The 17,105-nt window shown below is 37.4% G+C and overlaps 2 protein-coding genes across 3 annotated transcripts; both read left to right on the forward strand.

Moving 5' to 3' along the window:
- The first annotated feature begins 699 nt into the window (after window positions 1-699).
- oscp1a (organic solute carrier partner 1a) lies at window positions 700-7,464 on the forward strand. Its single transcript, XM_041809887.1, has 11 exons — window positions 700-811; window positions 1,006-1,035; window positions 2,137-2,291; window positions 2,711-2,878; window positions 3,068-3,148; window positions 3,246-3,349; window positions 5,073-5,201; window positions 5,302-5,356; window positions 6,816-6,967; window positions 7,036-7,093; window positions 7,333-7,464. The coding sequence occupies exons 1-11, from the start codon at window positions 700-702 to the stop codon at window positions 7,462-7,464; spliced, it is 1,176 nt and encodes a 391-aa protein (XP_041665821.1).
- A 1,863-nt stretch (window positions 7,465-9,327) lies between these two features.
- Window positions 9,328-13,598, forward strand: lsm10 (LSM10, U7 small nuclear RNA associated). 2 transcript variants are annotated; one of them, XM_041809415.1, is made up of 2 exons: window positions 9,328-9,405; window positions 12,577-13,598. In XM_041809415.1, the coding sequence occupies exon 2, from the start codon at window positions 12,611-12,613 to the stop codon at window positions 13,022-13,024; it is 414 nt and encodes a 137-aa protein (XP_041665349.1). In that variant the 5' UTR covers window positions 9,328-9,405; window positions 12,577-12,610; the 3' UTR covers window positions 13,025-13,598. The 2 variants fall into 2 exon arrangements, with proteins under 2 accessions (XP_041665349.1, XP_041665350.1); XM_041809416.1 differs by having other exon boundaries at window positions 9,360-9,452.
- The last annotated feature ends 3,507 nt before the right edge of the window (window positions 13,599-17,105 follow it).

Here is a 17,105-nt window from a genome sequence, read left to right on the forward strand (position 1 = left end):
TTTCTTGCATGCACAGAGTCTAAGCTTTACTCTATACCTTTCAGTTGGAGAGGATCAAGCCACTCCTAACCTGGCAAAATAACCTCTCAACCTCACTAATAATCCTGTGGCTGAATTGGATCAATTCCCAGTAGCTTGGTTTGAAATCCTTGTGGAGGATGCTAAAGCTGCATGTAAATACATTGCTTTCATGAGATTTTTCACAAGAACACATGGGTTATATAATTCAGTACCCATATGTAAACACTGTAAATGCAGAATGTCTTTATTGTAGGGATTATCATGTAAATAAGGTGTCAGTCTGCCTCTTGAAAAACATTTTTGTGTGGTCTAATAGTTTGGTTGTCTGTTACCTGAAATGGCACAGATACACATACTGTGGCTATCATCCTTCTGTGGTTGGGTGTAGTTTGCTGACACGTCTTTCTGTCCCGGCCAATAAGCTTGTATGTGGCCTTGGCTGATCCTCTTCCTGGCCACCTGTTACATCTTAGTGCTACAGGTTATCTACAGATTTGGGATCACATTAGACTTTAACATGGACAGTTTGTTAGCAGTAGTGATTCACGACAGAAACCGTTGGATAAAGCCTTTGAAATGACAACAGGGCTATTGATCAACAGGAGGCACAGCGGTGTAATGTTTACGTCTGCGCCAGCTTTAACCTCTAGGAATTAACCCCTACTTTCTGGTTGCAAGATGTCTGTGAGAACTCTCCCGCTGGTTTTCATTAACCTCGGTGGAGAGATGCTTTACATATTGGACCAACGCCTGCGAGCTCAGAACACGTCTGAGGACAACTCAGAGAAAGGTAGTGCTAAATAGATTGACAGGCCTGTTAGGTGTGTACATGTTTAGCCCTGAGTCATCCCTCCTCCTGACAGCCGTGGCTGTCAGACGTCAGCTTATGAACTCAATGTGTGCATTATAACCTGTCATGTGCAACACTCTGAATGACAAGTGTATTTTTCTCCTTTCTTTCTTGGAAACCCTCCTGGGATGCAGGAGTGTGGTCAGAGTATGACAGGAAACGAGGTATCCAGGACATATTTCAAATTTTTATGTTTAACCTTTCTGTCTTTTGAGCTGACATATATAGTACTTAAAAGTGAGGTCAACTGTGAGTTAAAGATCAATCTATCTATCTATCTATCGATCATAGCAATGACTACCTGTAGGGCTAGCTCGCCCTTTTGACAGATTTTTCTTGTGTTAGCTAGCTAGTATTGTTTTTGTTGAATTTTGAAAGTAGGAATTAAACTTATTTATCCCTCTATTAATTTATTGAGATAGAATGAATGAAAGCTAGCTTGCTAGATAGTCGGATAAATAGATAGTCCTTGTTCATTTATCACTTTCAAAGTTCTACAAAAAGATTACTAGCCAGCGAACACAAGAGAAAGTGCTAGCAAGCCCCAGAGATAGCCATTGCCATGAGCTAAACTAAATATGCTGACTCATTTTCCCTTAGCTGATATACTGTGATTTTTAGGTGGGGAATAATTTTTAAAAATGTTCAAAATTCAGTGCTTACTAACTGCAGTGATGAACCCTGTGTTTTTTGGGGGGGGGGGGAAAACTTGTCAATTCTTGCTAACAGATGCTATTCTTGCTAACAAATACTAACAGATAAGCACTGCTGTCACAGCTATTAGGAGTACATTTGAAGTGAATCTATCTATCTATCTATCTATCTATCTATCTATCTATCTGAGATAGAATGAATAATATACATAGCTATAGCTATAGCAATCTAGCTTTCTAGGTAGCTTTAGACGATAGATAGATAGATAGATACAAATCTAAATTCAGTGTCTATTGCACATAGCAGTAGCTAAACCTGTGCTTTTAGGGAAACCTTGTCAATTCTTGCTAACAGATATTAGCTTAGTGAAGCAGGCTAGCTGTTCCACCTCTGTTTCTATCATACAATACTTTTATACAATGTGGTTGGATTAAAAACCAAAGTTTTAAAGTAGATTTTCATTTTATTTCATTGCAATGACTGCGTAACTGCAAAATTACTGTTTTCTGTTTTTGCAAAGTTGCCTAGTGTAGAAAAATTTGAACTCATGGTTGCATTTTCTGAGTAGAACTACTCACCTGACTCACCACGTCTGATTTCCTTTATTATAGTTATCAATGACGTTGTTGGTACCATGTTTAATAAAGGCTTTATGGACGAGCTTCTCAAACCTCAGCAGCTGTATTCTCACAGGACTTTGAAAACAGTGCTAACTCGAATAGCACATGCATCAATCATGAGGCTAAACCCAGCAAGCATGGATAGGGTAAGTACTGAAAAATAAGCAGTTGTAAATAATGAAGTTTTTATAGGAATGTACAGATAAAGTCTTACAAATGAGAACATGACATGAAATCAGCACATTTTTTTCAAAGCTTTGACAGTGCTAAGACCATGTTTTTACCACTAAACTAAAAAATACATGAGATTATTGACACTCAAAACATACCCAACACTTTAATAGATTCATTTTTAATTTAAGAATTTTGCCAGATAGGTTTGTTTTCTTTAAGGTGCTATGGCACCAATTTTCTGTCAAAAGAAATGTGTACAGATTTTTACTAACAATTTGGGAAACATGCAAAGAAACTTGTCAGTTAGGAAGCATAAGAAGCTGTTTTAGTGGATCTGGGTGACCTACATAAATGTCTTCTATTACATGCTATTGTCTTTGTTCTCTTGTAGCTTTATGAGCTGATGATCATGGCATTCAAATATCAAGTCTTCCTATGTCCACGGCCAAAAGACTTGCTCCTCATCTCGTACAATCATATAGATACCATCAGAGACTTGGTAAAGGAAACTCCTGTGGCTCTTAATCAGGTGGAAGAAGCACATAGGAAAATCATTGAGGTACATAGAGAGTAGTTCTTGTTGAAATGTTCAGGTTCAAGTACAGCTGTGATGCATATTATCCCAGTGTGATAAAAACAGTCTGTACTCTAAGTCACTCCATCCTGTGTAGATTCCAGCTGTCAGCTTTTATTATCTGTAGACTTAGCCCACATCCTGCGTGACCAGTTTTTGTTCTTCCTGCTGCAGGTTTACTCATCGTTATCAGAAGGTGAATTCCAGCTTCTGCGGCAAACACTGCTCATTTTTTTGCAAGATAACCATGTTCGAGTGAGCCACTTTGCTTCTTACTTTATGCAAATAAGATGAAAACGTAGAAAATATTTAAAACCAAAAAAACCTTGTAATTTCTTTTCTCCTCTCTTAGGTATCACTTTTCATGAAAAATAAAGTCCAGAATCCAAATGGACGTTTTGTCCTGACAACATCAGGCCCAGTGCCTCATGGGATGGAGGTTCCAGGGCTTATTAGGTAAGCATACGATGACAAAAAGCATGGCATTTCATGTGTTTAAATATTTAAGAATTGTATCAATCCACCCAAGTTTTCACTAGACCAATAACATGTTAACAAGGAAACAAAAACTGTGGTGTGTTGGCAAACATCATTCATGATCCTTCTTTCCTTGCCTTCTTTATCTTTCTAGCATCCACTCCAGTGGCATTAATCATTAGTCAACTACTAGACTCAGAGTATTTGATAAGAATCAGAGGTTAATGTTTGCAAATGTCTTGTAAAATATTTCCACATCCACTGGATGGATGGACCGAAATTTGTGAAATAGTACCCACTTTTTCTCATGTACAAAGCCACTATAGGGGGCATGGGAAATTTTAAAAACAGTTTTAGGCTCCTCACTGATAATAACTTGAACCTTTAGTAAACTTTGAAATCAGTACTTTTACTTTTCTAAAGTAACTTTAAACCAGTGTAACTGTACTACACTTCAGGACATGAATCTTGTATTTTTCCATTTCTATTGACTACACAGTAGCCAATACAGGGTTTAACATTTCAGAGTTGATTTTAACTCCCAAAGTGTTATTTTAACTCCATTCTAAATGAAATGGTCTTCAGTGTTGGGATGTGTGATTTCCCATCATGCCCTTGGGCAGAGTGTTGAGATGTTGCCTGTTGCACAGTGATCCTTTCTGGGGTCCCTCTGGTCATGTTTGGCCATAGATTGTTGTTGTTTTTTATGCGAGACACATTTGCACCATGATTGAGGTTCTCCACTGAGTTATGGTTCCTGTCTGTGACTTTAGATTTTCCTCATTGGATGCATAAGGCATATTCTTCATTGGTATCTCTTGCATTGCTATGAGGTTGACTCTTGCCAGACAAGACCCACCTTGCCACAGATTTTCAAGAGTTACTTTAGCTTTGTCAAACTGTAAAATAATTAAACTCCCTCATCTTGCATGTTTCTACAGTACCACAGAAGGGACCAAATAACAGAAATCCATTTTATAGAAACACTAGTTGCTACAATCAACCCAAAAATTAACATTGCAATCTAGAATCTGGTTGCTTTATGGAGCTAATATTCCCCAATTTTACATACTGCACCTTTAAACTTTATGTAGTGTGGAGCAACATAGATGCTTTTAAAGTGTTAAATTCAACTCTTCGTGTGTTAAATTAACTGTCAATTTTGCTGTGTATTTCACTTTATTGTAGAGGTGTGACTTTACCTGAACAACCTGGTTGTTCTTTTCTCTGGCTGTTCTCTTGTTGTCATTGCCAATAAGGAAAGATCATGTTTTACTGTACCACTCCTCAGTACTTTCTCCATTCTCTATCTTACTTGAGTAGATTTTAACCAAAGTAACTGTGCTTTTGCTTGGGTACAGTAGTTGCTTAGTTTCTTCCACCTCTGTGATTTACTCCACATTCATACACTGATGGCAGAGGTTGCTGTGGAGAATTGGCCATCAGTATTAATCCCATTCATACACATTTACACACCAACGTTGACCAACACACCCTCTGTGAGGCTGATATCTCAGGGAGTGTCCATGGGGACACAAATACTTTATTCTAGGAGCAAAAGAAATTTTCTTCCTAGGACTAGTTTAATTTTGGAACACCAGATTTTTTTTATGTCCCTAAAGCTTAATTTAATCTCCATTTTTTGAGTTTCTCAATTCAAATTTCCAGGGTGTCATTATGTGTTTCCTGTTTCCTCATGCAGGACGTTTGACAGTATGGGTAGAGAAGTAAACCAAAGTGAGTTCCCTACAGGAGGAAGTTACAACAGCCCCATCAGAGAGGGATCTTTTGAACTACACGGAGACAGAGTCATCAGACTCGGCCTCAACATGTATGAATGAACTCTGCGTCACACATGTTTGAGTTTTTATGGGTGATAAAAATAAGAACATAAGAAGATAAAAGTGCTGTGTTCTTTTTCTGAAATAAAGGTACACTGCCAACCATCCAGAGGAGACACACACATCCAAAACTGCATCTGCCAAGGTATTTAGTTAAATCTTATTTGTTTATTTCAAGGTGTCATTTATTTCATTTGTGTCTATTTACCACCAGTAAGTGGAGTAAATTGAAGTATTAAAATATTTGTGCATGCTATGTTGACTGAGAAAGAGGAGTTTTCATTTTTGGTTGCATAAAAGAAGCGTGCCTTATTCATTTTATGGTGCAATGATAGCGTTAGGCTTTGTTTACTCTAATTAATGAGACCAGACATACTAATGCTGTAAATTCTGAAAACTAATAAAATAAATATTCGGGAATGATTCATTTTGATTTAGTGGGCCAAAAAAAGACATTATGACAATCATCAAATTATCATCTTAGAAATTATCAAGTAAAATCCCACCTAATTACCAGAAATGTGCCTCAATATTAACATGCTCTAAGTTAGCACCCAGGGCTGTTACTAGACCCCTTTAAGACCTCATAGGCTCAGAAAAAGTTGTTCAAATCTCTCCAGTTTTCACCATAAAATCTTCTTCTTTTTTCTCCTCACTGGCTTCCAAGAAATGGCGTATCTAGAGCTTTTCTTATGTTTTCTTCCTTCTTATGATGATGATGCTCTGGCAGACTGTGCACTCTTATTCAATAAAGTGCATGTTATTTAACAGCACAAACCCAGGGTAAAAGACCTCAGGTGGCCTCATATCCATGTATAACTATTCCAGTATGTGACATATTTCTCACTGGAAACTCTAAAAGATAAATATAAAGTAAGAAAGTTATGATTGTTTGTTTCCTCTCTGTAATTAAAGCTCCCAGTTCCTTCAGACAACAGTTCACCTACATTATAATCAATGAAAAGAAATAGCTCAACACTCAGATAATAAGGCCTAGCAGCATTGTTTGCTAACAGAATTACTTTGTATGATGAGTATGAAATTGTTTCTATGGAAATGAGGTTTACATGATTAGCTCTGTAAAAGACTTATGTCGTGTTCATGTTTAAGTGACAGCTGATATTTGGGTGAACCACCGCAGAAAAATATTGTGTCATTGTGTGACCTATAGAGTTGTTTTATAACCTTTCTTTGCTAACACACCAGTACAAAAGAAACTTTATCAGGTTGACTGATTTATCTAGGGCTTTTATATACTGAGCTTCACAACTGGCCTCTTATGCACACCACTTTGACTCGAGGGAAATTTCTCTTCCTGATTCATTTAATCATTCAGCCCTAATAAGGAATATCAAGCAGCTGCAGAGTTTTGTGGAAACTGCAAGCAACCAAGCAATCACATCTTTGTTTTCAGAGTTTAGCTGTTGATGTTTGGCTGCAGATTCAGCCTACCTGCATGCAGGACAAAGACTAAAAAGTTCATTTGTTCCTGGCTGCCATGGGATATTTGGCCCACTATTTGGGTTGATACTTGTTTTTTACCCATTATATTTATCTGGTTTCCCTGTATCCAAGTTTAACTGTGTTCTCCTGTCCTGCTGCAGACGGATGACACTCCAAACCTGCTGGCTAAAGAGGAGCTGAACCAGCTGGCTCGTCTGATGGGCAGCATGAAGGCCGAGAACCTGCCCAGATCTGAGCCTTATTTCAGGATCAACCTGTTTATGACAGATGAAGAGGAGGAAATGGAGGAAGAGTGAGTGCTCCTCTTTATTCATTCAGTCAAATAATGTTCCTATCTGACTTTGTTTGTGTCTCCAGGAGAACAACAGGTGGCGCTGAGGAGCCTTTATTTGGAGTGATAAATATTCAAGCCATGCAGGTGAAGTACAGTCACATATTTCACTCTAAATCACCCTTTTTACCTGTTAATAGACCCTCAAAATATGATGAAACCAACTTTCTGAGTTACCCCATACCACACTTTGTTATTGTACGTACATTTTCTCCTCTACAGATTTATGATAACTACTAATCAACCACTTTCTGTACAAGCTACATGAATGCCCTTTAATTATTTACTAATAAAGACTTGACATGGTTTGGTATTGTTTCATTCAGGATGAACAGGTTGCGACGGAGCTGGCTCGAATTGCTGGACAATTTACAGAAGAAGAAGAAGAGCAGCCAGAAATTCCCAGCAGCAGCAACAACAAAGGAGACGACCTGCTGGCAATGATGGACGACCTCTGATGTTGTTTAGTTTCAGTACTGGATCAGACGTAGTTTCAGGTTCAACTTAACTGCCTCACTCAGGATGAGAATTTCTCTAAAGGAAATTCCCATCATCGGTCACTGTGATCAAACTATTCATGAATTAAACTGTACACTTGATTATTTAACATTGCAGCAAAGTAAGAAGAGCATCTTATGACTGACAGGGAAAGAATAAATATTTATATTGTATTTTACTGTATCTGTAACTAGAACTTCTATATTTGATATAAAACTTAAAGCATATTCTACAAAGTTTACATATCATATGTCTTTGTTGTTAATAAAGTATTTATTCATATGATTTAATCCTTTCTATTACATGGTGCAAGAATAAATGAATCATTGTTAAAGAGGGATCTGATAGGACTCCTCCATGGTTGCCTGTATAAATGCTGAAAATATACTAAAAATATCAAATGTTGGGAAAAAAACTAATAAATATGTATAGTTATTTTTCTCTTTATGAGAAATTCATCAATATTACATATTCCCTCTGATCTAATTGATGAAGACATGAAATTTCAGCTTTCCTACAACATAGAAATCATTTCAGCTGTTGGAATTTGAGACAAATGTCCTGAATGTCCACTGAAGTTTAAGTAATTTGTTTGAAATGTTGAGAGAATTTGCAATGAAATTCTCTGAAATTTTCATGATAAATTTCAGGAATTGGTGAAGATAGTTTGGGTATATTTATGTTTGTTTGTTTGTTTTTTCATTTTCACAGAAATTCAGGAAATGTATTCATAATTTGGAAGGATTCGGTTTTATATTTTTTTTTTTGGGAGGGGGGGGGTTGCCAATTTTTAGGCATTTCATAGAAAATTGCGGAATTTATTTGTAAATGCTGGGGTATATAATTGGTGTTTTTAAGGGATAGTGTGGAGGTGTCCTTTGAAATTTTCGAGAATTTTCATGGAAATTTCTGGTAGTTTTTGATGTATTGGGGGAATTTTCTATCATTTTTATGGAATTTGTACATTTTTGTTAATTTAATTCAAAAATTTGGAGGAAATTTGTTTGAAATTCTTTGGGAATTCACATTCCTTGGGAAACAGTATCGCAATGTTTAGGCTTTTTGAAAAAAAATATTACTGGATCATTTGGGGTGTATTTTCAAAAATATATTATTCAAGATATTCTGAACTTTTGGTGGAAGTTGTGTTCATTTTTGACCATTTACAAGTCCTTGTTAATAAATGATAAATAAATTAAAACACTACTTTTATTAATAATAAAAAATTATAACAATAATAATAAATATTATTATTATTATTATAATAAATGTGAAAATGGGAATACCATACCTCTCTTAATGATTAACACAATGTTTCATTGATTAAAGACCCCCAACAACTGACCAACAAAGCCAAAACATTTGCTTACAAACCTATCTAGTGATGTATTTTCTGCAGAAACATGAGGTTGTGGAGATTTGCAGACATAATTTTTGGTATTAATAAAAGATAAAATTATTCCTGTTCAAAGGCAAGGCTGAGGTTTTAAAATGATCAGGTCTTACTTATCCCAAAATAAGTGGAAGAAACTAAAAATGCTTTCACAAAAGCTCAGCTCTCAGACGGTGAAACTGTAATCCTAATTAATCTCTTAAGAAGCCGTTGATTCATCATATTTTTATCCAACATTGATTTACTTTTTTGTATGTGTGACTTCACCTATCTATGGATCAGTAATCAACCACAGAAAATTTAAAAAACAGTAAAAGAGTGATGAGAAACAGCTTGTTGTAAGATGGTGGCTAATTCCTTAAAACAGCCAGCAGATGGCACGTTCGTTCCTTGTGGAAATATCCCCGACGTAGAGTGAAACGTCATCACGCTGCACTTCCTGTTTCGAACTTGTTGCGGGAAATTAAACTCATTCTACTTGTTTGAACGGTTTACACAGTCTTCCAAGGTAAGTACGTGGGCTTTTAAAGCGGAATAAGGCTTCAGCTAGTACAGGTAAATGTAAAGTATGTCTTTTGTAACATTAGCTGCATCGTACGTCATCTTTTAGGCGATTTTGTATCATTGTGTCGCAGCTAGAGCTCAGTTTAGCTACCTAGCTTGCTGCGTGGTGTATCATAAAAGTTTTTACTTTAATCAAATATTGACTGGACGGATTTATATGCATTGCTTGTAAAATCAGACATAAGCATATTTGTTACACGTGTTTCCCACCCTCTCCTCAGTAGAGACAGTCAGTGTATTGTCTTCAGGTGTTTGAGGATGATTTCGTGCCTTGTTGGACGGTCGACTTACTGTTAAGGATTTATATTGGTAGTGAACATTTTTTGACTCATAATAATGGCGTGATAGTTGTTACATTCATTGAATAAATGTCATTTTCCATGTTGGATTTTTGTTAGGAAATGTTTTGTCTCTCTTACATTAGCTGAGCTTCTTAAGTATTTCACCAGCTCTTGTGCTTCTTCCTTTACATGCAAAATACTCACGTTAAGATGTCTGCCAGTATCTTTAGCTGAACATAGTTGTGCTAATATTGCATGGTTGTTCAATTCACAATGCACACCCAGAGTTGCCTCATTTACAACTTAATTACAGAAATGCATGCTACAAAGTATGTTTCTGCTGTGTACTTTTAAGCCACATCAGCCTTATTCACAGCTGATTAAAAAACAATCTGAAGGAGCAAATTGAAAACTTTTTGTACCTGTTATGTGATTTTTACACCAAGCTATCCAATATGCGTACATAAAGGGCAAAGGCAGAGTTGGAAAATATCCAGAACTATCACAGAAAATGTTGGTTTTCTAAGAGGTTGTCCAATTTGTTAAGCTTTTCATACTTGATGATATTGCAAGTTTTACAACATTATGATGGTCAGAATGGTCTCAATCATTGATAGTATAAAATGCCAGTGCAAACACATGTAAAAGTTTCCTTAGTTGTTGTATCATCAGAGTAATTACTCATGTTTGTACAAATTTCCACAGCACACCTAGACCAGTGTGCCTCACCACACCTTTGAGAACAACTTTGTGGTTTCAGTTGTGATACAAGTGAAAATCCCAGATTTCAATACTGAAATTTCAACAGTGTGCAGGAGTTTGGTGGCGTTTTCTGATGGACTCATTCTCCCCCAGTACATCTTCCAGCTTTGGAGCTTATTGATACTTCCAATCATTGAATAACAGATTATAAGTCTTTTTTTTTTTTTTTTTAAACACAATATTGTAAAGTGTTGGACTATTGAATATTTGGCAATGTTTCTAACTCGGAAATATTTTATATTTCAGTATTTAGTGTTGTTAGACTAACTGACAAGTCAATCAGCAGAAAATTACATTTCTATGGCTTAAATTACTGAACAGGTGAATGATCTTTTCAGGCATTTTTCATGTAAAGAAATGTCAAATGTTTGCTGGCTCCATCTTTATTGTAAAGACCTGCTGCTATTTTCATTATCCCAGCTATTGATTAAAATGTCCTTAATTCCAGTCCTAAATTGCATCGGGTTCGGATTCACCTTTCAGGACTAAAATTAATTAAAAAAAAAACATTTAGTCAAAAATTGAAACGGTAGGACTGGACCAAATATCTTTTTTTCTGAATGACAATACCTGACATACAGTATACCTTGATACTGTTTTCTGTAAAGAAATAAGAAATTGTTGTCACAGTACCAAAATTGTAAACTATGACATGATTACAGTAAGAATCATCAAATATTGAAATCTATATTGAAACCACAGCATCATAAATAGAAGTCATAGACACCAAATATTGGAAAATTTTAGTTTTCAATCAAAAATTGCAGATAAACTCTCAAATGTTGTCCAAATTGGCCAAAAGTATTGGCAACATTTTCGTACATCTCCACTATTTCTGAGCACAAGATCTTCAGTAGGGCTGGGTATTGTTAAGAACCTCACGATTCAATTCGATTTCGATTCTTTAGGTTGCGATTCGATTCGATATCGATTCAATTCGATTCGATATTGATTTAAATGCTTCAGTGTCGATTCAGTAAGAAGTAGAAATACACAAATAACCTGTTGACAATTTTTTAATAATTATTTTCATGCCCATGTGAATGTATTTGGTAAGTCACCTCACATTTTTGAGCAGTAAAACATCTGAAAATAAAAATTTACACAATAATAACTTATTTGTGCATATGGAGTACAAAAGTAAAAAACATGACAGTTCTGTATAAACACTGAAAAAGTAAAGTGCATGTAAACTTAAATAATATTTCTGTCCTCTTGGAAATTGTGATAAACCTCACATAACATGGTTATGGTTAGTTGCTGTTTGGTCGAGTGCGGCCTTCGTCCACACAACGTGAATCACACGCACAGTGACCCCCACTGGCCAGGGGTTGAATCGATTCAGAGGATTTGCTGAATCGATAATGAATTGGGGGAGGAAATATTGCGATGCATCGATTAATCGATATTTTTACCCACCTCTAATCTTCAGTCATATTTCCAAACAAAAGGGAGGGAGAGAGCAAAGTCTTGCAGAAACATGTTGTCAACATTTGGAAAAGTGGGTGGACCTAGCAAGGAGCCTCGTTCTTGCTACTTCTACCCACTTTTCCCAACTCTGACAATGGAGTTCTGCAATTTAGACAGTGTGCAGAAGTTTTCCTTCAATTTGGTTCATTCAAACAACAAATAACTCAATTTTAGTAGTCTAGGACTTTGTTTCTATATTTTATTCAACTAATAACATAAAATTTCTTAATTAAAAAAAATGACATTCCCAATTTAGACTAAAAATTTAAATAGGGTATCTTGTAGCCAGTAAGCATATTCCTGTAAGTGGTTGTTACACTATCTCTTATATCTAGCACCTGTTTTTGTTTCAAGAATTAATTTATTTACCATTGCACTCATTAACAGCCAGAAGAAAGTTGGATAGCACACAGCATAAACCATGCTGATATAAATGATATTGTCTTACCCATGATTTATTAGAAAACAGTGTATTTCAAAGCCCTAGTTTATAGTTTTTCACTGTGTGGACAGATATACGTCGTGTTGTATGTCAATATGTATTAAAGTCATAACATAGCATAACAATGAACAGTTTTGTCTGATCCTCCTCCTCTGTACAGGTATCTACAGCTGACCTTCAGGTATTCATCAGTAATGGAGTCAGAGGGGGCTGGATTCCCTCCGTCTGGCTCGGGGCCAACTGAAGTCTTTAACTCCATCCGTGAGCGCACCATCGCAGAGAACAGCATGGTGGTCCTGCTGCAGGGCCTGCAGGGAGAGGTGACCACGGTGGACCTGAGGAACGAGAGCTCAGCACGGGGCCGCGTGGTCAGCGTGGACGCCTTCATGAACATCCGTCTGAAGGACGTGGTGTACCGGGACGGACGGGGTCAAGTCACACAGCTGCAGGACCTTTTTATCACAGGCAGGAACATTCGCTACGTTCACATCCCTGACCACATGGACATAATGAAGACCATCGAGAGCCAACTGGCCAAAATCCACAGAGTCCGCAACTTTGCCAGTCAGGGAGGAGGCAGAAATGAGTACAAGAAAAAAACAAAATGACTTTTTTTCTTTTTATAGAAGGATATAAAACTGCTGGGTTCGGCTTGAGCGAGGTTTATTTCAGTCCAAACTCCCAAAGAGAGTTTCAAAATGCTGAACACTTTTACTCTTTCAGGCCTCTAAAAATCCTGAAACTGAATGGTAATCTGTAACCTTGTCTTTTCTGAGTTTATATCAGACATTTAAAAAAAAACCTGTGCTGAAGGGTTAGATGTGACCTTACAGCTGAAATGAGAAGTTAATTAGGTTTATGACTATCAACATTCTCTGTCAGATACAGATCTAGTCTTGTACATTTTCCCAGGTTAAAGAAAGAAACTAAACATTTTCTCAAGTATCTGCTACAAACAGAATCTTTTCTTGTTTCTCTGTAATAATCAGCTAGCTTCAGCATCGATAACAGTATCTGATTTCTAGAGAGGAACCCTGGAATCGTTGAACACCATGTGTTTGTGTTTTGGAAATTATATTTTGGCCTTATTGAACGTTAACAGTTACATTCAGTTTCTTTTACAGAAATTAGATTTATGTTCAGAAAATGCACACAAGACTAAGAAATAAACATGCAAATGTTTCACTGTTCAGGCTCAGGTTTGTAACATCCATTATGACAGAGGTCACATGAAACAAACGGGAAGAATGGAAATTATTCAAAACCAACTAAAAGATGAACATGACCACCCCCCCCACACACACACACACACAACCCCACAACCCACCTCTGAAAGGACAAAACGGGCTAAAAACAGTTAAAGAAAAAAGAAAAAAAGGCAAAGATGGAAGTGTCTCCACCAATCAGGGCATAAAAGTGATCGCTAAGTATAAACAAATAAAATAAAATACGAAAAGTAACTCTTAATTAAACCTGGGTAAAAAGATGTTCAAGACTCAAATGTAAGAATAAATCATCTATAAACTAGAAAAGCACTCGGAGAGCGCAGACCCCCGCCATTAGCCCTATCTCCCAAAAGTGAAGAATCCTTTAAAAACATTCCTGGATCCAGACGGTGATCCGGATCACTCCCAAAATGTAATTCGCTGATTACTCCCTCCCCGGTGGGGTGGAGACACAGTGAGGCTTCGCTACGTGTGAAAGTCATGGCAGTCGTGGCACTATTTCCTGCATGTCTCTCCCTGCTCTCTTCCCTGTTTCCGACTCTATCCACTGTCATATCAAATAAAGGCAAAAAAGCCAAAAATAAATCTTAAAAAAAAAAGCCAAACAATTCAAAGCAACTGCTCCCAAAAATTCCAATGAAACTCTCACCTATAAAAATATGTACTAAATTCTACAGGAAAATACCTGAAAGTTTCCAGGGAAATTTCTTAAGTATCAAAGCAGATTGAGTAGACATTTAAGACAACAATCTCAAAAATTCTAATAGCAGAAATTATGACTATGTTGTAGGAAAACCAAATGTAATGTCCTTATGTGTACATGCATGATCTCAGGAGATCAAAATGCACTCCTCTTTGCAAACAGTTGAGTTGCCCCCTGCTGGCTCAAAAGAAATCAGGTTTAACTCAGTTTTACTTGTGGCGCACCTTTTTCCAAGCATGAATCCCAAAACGCTCACTAAGGAATGACAGATGGGAAATAAAATCATAAACTTTGTGTCATCAGACCCCTAAAAAATTATTATAAACTATAAAAAACTAAACAAGAAAGATTCTGATAACATAGTTGTTAAAATTAAAAATGTACTTAGTAAAATCCCCCCAGAAAATGTAGGAATCAATAAGATAACTCCAAATAATTTGGACTAAACTCAACTTAGAACAAAAAGTAAGGAAATTTGTGTTTGGTAGCTTCTGGCAGCCACAGGTGCTGACAATCAGGTGGCTGACTGCCACCTGATTGTCAGCACCTGTAGGCATAGACTGCTAATGTGGTCTGTAGGTGTCTGCTCCTAGAATCAGCATGTCCTGTTTTATTGTTCAGATGAAACCTGTGTGATAAAACTTCAAGCTGGTGTTCTGCAAAACCAAGTTGCAGCATTAGCCAGGTTTAAAAAGATAAAGATATGAATTACAGTTTAGGGGCATAAAAAAGGACCTAAGTGACCTGACTGGGATATAAAGAAGATCAATGATACATGTGTAAGAAAGGATGTGTATAACTTTAAAAACAAGTATGAGAACTAAATAATAAATTCTCAGCAAAAAGGAGCAGTTCAACTTTTAAGGATCTTCTTCACTGACTTCATCTTTGAAACCAAAAGGCTGAGTCCACTCCTTCCACAGCCTCTTCTTCCCACACATACCTGCTGTTAGACATAAATGATACAGATAACAATTAACAGTAAGTTTAGGTCAGGCTTGGTGAGTGTCCAAGGAGTTGTCACGTCTTGCAGCACAAAGCTCATCTGTCTGTCCGTCTGTGAAAGCAGCCTCACAGTTAATAACTGCCCATACGTAGGAAAACATTACTCATGGTCAGTGCCAGTCTGGTGGAGGGAAAAACAAGCGGGCATGTTTCCACAGCCTCCGCCTCACAAACATCTCTGCTGCATGCATCAGTGAGCTGTCACTCTCCGCTCTGACAGCCAGCCGAGCAGGATGGGACTCTGCTGCAGCCAATGAAAACGAGCTGAGCGAGTGAAAGGGAGAGAGTGTTTCGCTTGGAAACTGCCGATACGCAAATAGGATTGGGAATTTGAGGAATTTGCAGAGGGGTATGTTATTCCTGCAGCGTATCAGGAAGAGGACAGGCCTGACACAACACAGGCGGAGGCAGATAAACTGGGTACCACAGAGCCATATCATCATTTAAACTGAGTGAATTAAACTGAGAGCAACATGCACACAGGAATGCCCCTAAGTGGTTGGATTATTGTTTTGGTTGTGGCCTTGGTGTGTTTTTAGGGACATATTTTTCTCTTGACTGCTTTAAAACCAACCTGGAGAGTGTCTGAATGAGAGCAGCCACATAATGACTGCTTACTGCTGGGCTGAAAACACTACCAAGCGCCACATCAACGCTCATTCAACTCAGAATAGCACTTTACAGAGGCCCGACCGCATAAACAATTCTTAAACAATACATCACACAGGCTGGTTCAGTGTCACAGACTTCACCAGTATCTTAAAAAAGTTCCTAGAGTAAAGTTAAAGAACCTCACACAAGGAGAAGTTCTGGTTTCTCATCTTACCACTCCACCCCTACTTCTCTGAAGACTCCTCATGTCTTCTGACCAGGGTCTACTTTTGTCTCTCTGGTCTCTCTGAAAACAATGAGATGCCCTGACTTCGGAAAACTATTCTACTGCAGCTGCACTCAGAAGCATCTGCTGATGCCTTCAAAAAGAAGCTTTAGATAAAAATTTTCAGACTGGCTTTCATCAGTGAATGTGCTATGTCTGTCTTATTTTGCATCATTATACTTCACTGTAAAAAACTCAAATCCATCTGAGTAATTTTTAGTCCAAAACAGGTCATTACACTTCCAATTACAGCCCATTTTATTAGGTACACTTGTACAACTATTGATTACTTGCAATGCCAAAAAAAACATTAGATGCCTGACTGCACTGTGCCAGCTGTGAAGTTTGGTGGAGGAGGAATAACTGTATGGAGCTGTTTTGGGTTTGGACTAGGCCCCTTATCTCCAGTGAAGGCCAATCTTAATGCTTCAGCACACCAAGACCCTTTGGACAATGCTATGCTTCCAACTTTTTTGCAACAGTTTAGAGAAGTCCCTTTTCTATTCCAACATGACTGTGACCCAGAGTTCAAAGAAAGGGCTATAAAAACATGGTTTGATGAGTTTGGTGTGTGAGGAACTTGACTGGTCCACACAGAGCCCTGACCTCACCCCATTGAGCGCCTTTGGAAAGTATTGGAATGGAGATAGCGAGCCAGGCTTTCTTGTCCAACATCAGTGCTATACATAATGAATGGGCATAAATCCCTACAGAAACACTTCAACATCTTGTGGAAAGCGTTCAGAGAAAAGTGGAGGCTGTTATAGCTGCAAAAAGGAGGGTCAAATCCAAATTAAAGTGCATGTATTTGAAAGTAAAGTCAATGCAAGATTGTCTTTTATACTTTTTAGAGATGCACTGATCGTAAAAATGGATGC

The sequence above is a fragment of the Cheilinus undulatus genome, linkage group 16 (assembly GCF_018320785.1).
Source record: "Cheilinus undulatus linkage group 16, ASM1832078v1, whole genome shotgun sequence".
NCBI lineage: Eukaryota > Metazoa > Chordata > Actinopteri > Labriformes > Labridae > Cheilinus > Cheilinus undulatus.

What these genes read in the sequence shown, in the direction of transcription:
- oscp1a (XM_041809887.1), top strand. Translation starts at nt 700, where the DNA reads ATGTCTGTGAGAACTCTCCCGCTGGTTTTCATTAACCTCGGTGGAGAG. An exon ending in AGAGTATGACAGGAAACGAG is followed by an intron (nt 1,036 to 2,136) that starts GTATCCAGGACA and finishes CCTTTATTATAG; the next exon opens with TTATCAATGACGTTGTTGGT. An exon ending in GAGGTTCCAGGGCTTATTAG is followed by an intron (nt 3,350 to 5,072) that starts GTAAGCATACGA and finishes TTCCTCATGCAG; the next exon opens with GACGTTTGACAGTATGGGTA.
- lsm10 (XM_041809415.1), top strand. Translation starts at nt 12,611, where the DNA reads ATGGAGTCAGAGGGGGCTGGATTCCCTCCGTCTGGCTCGGGGCCAACT.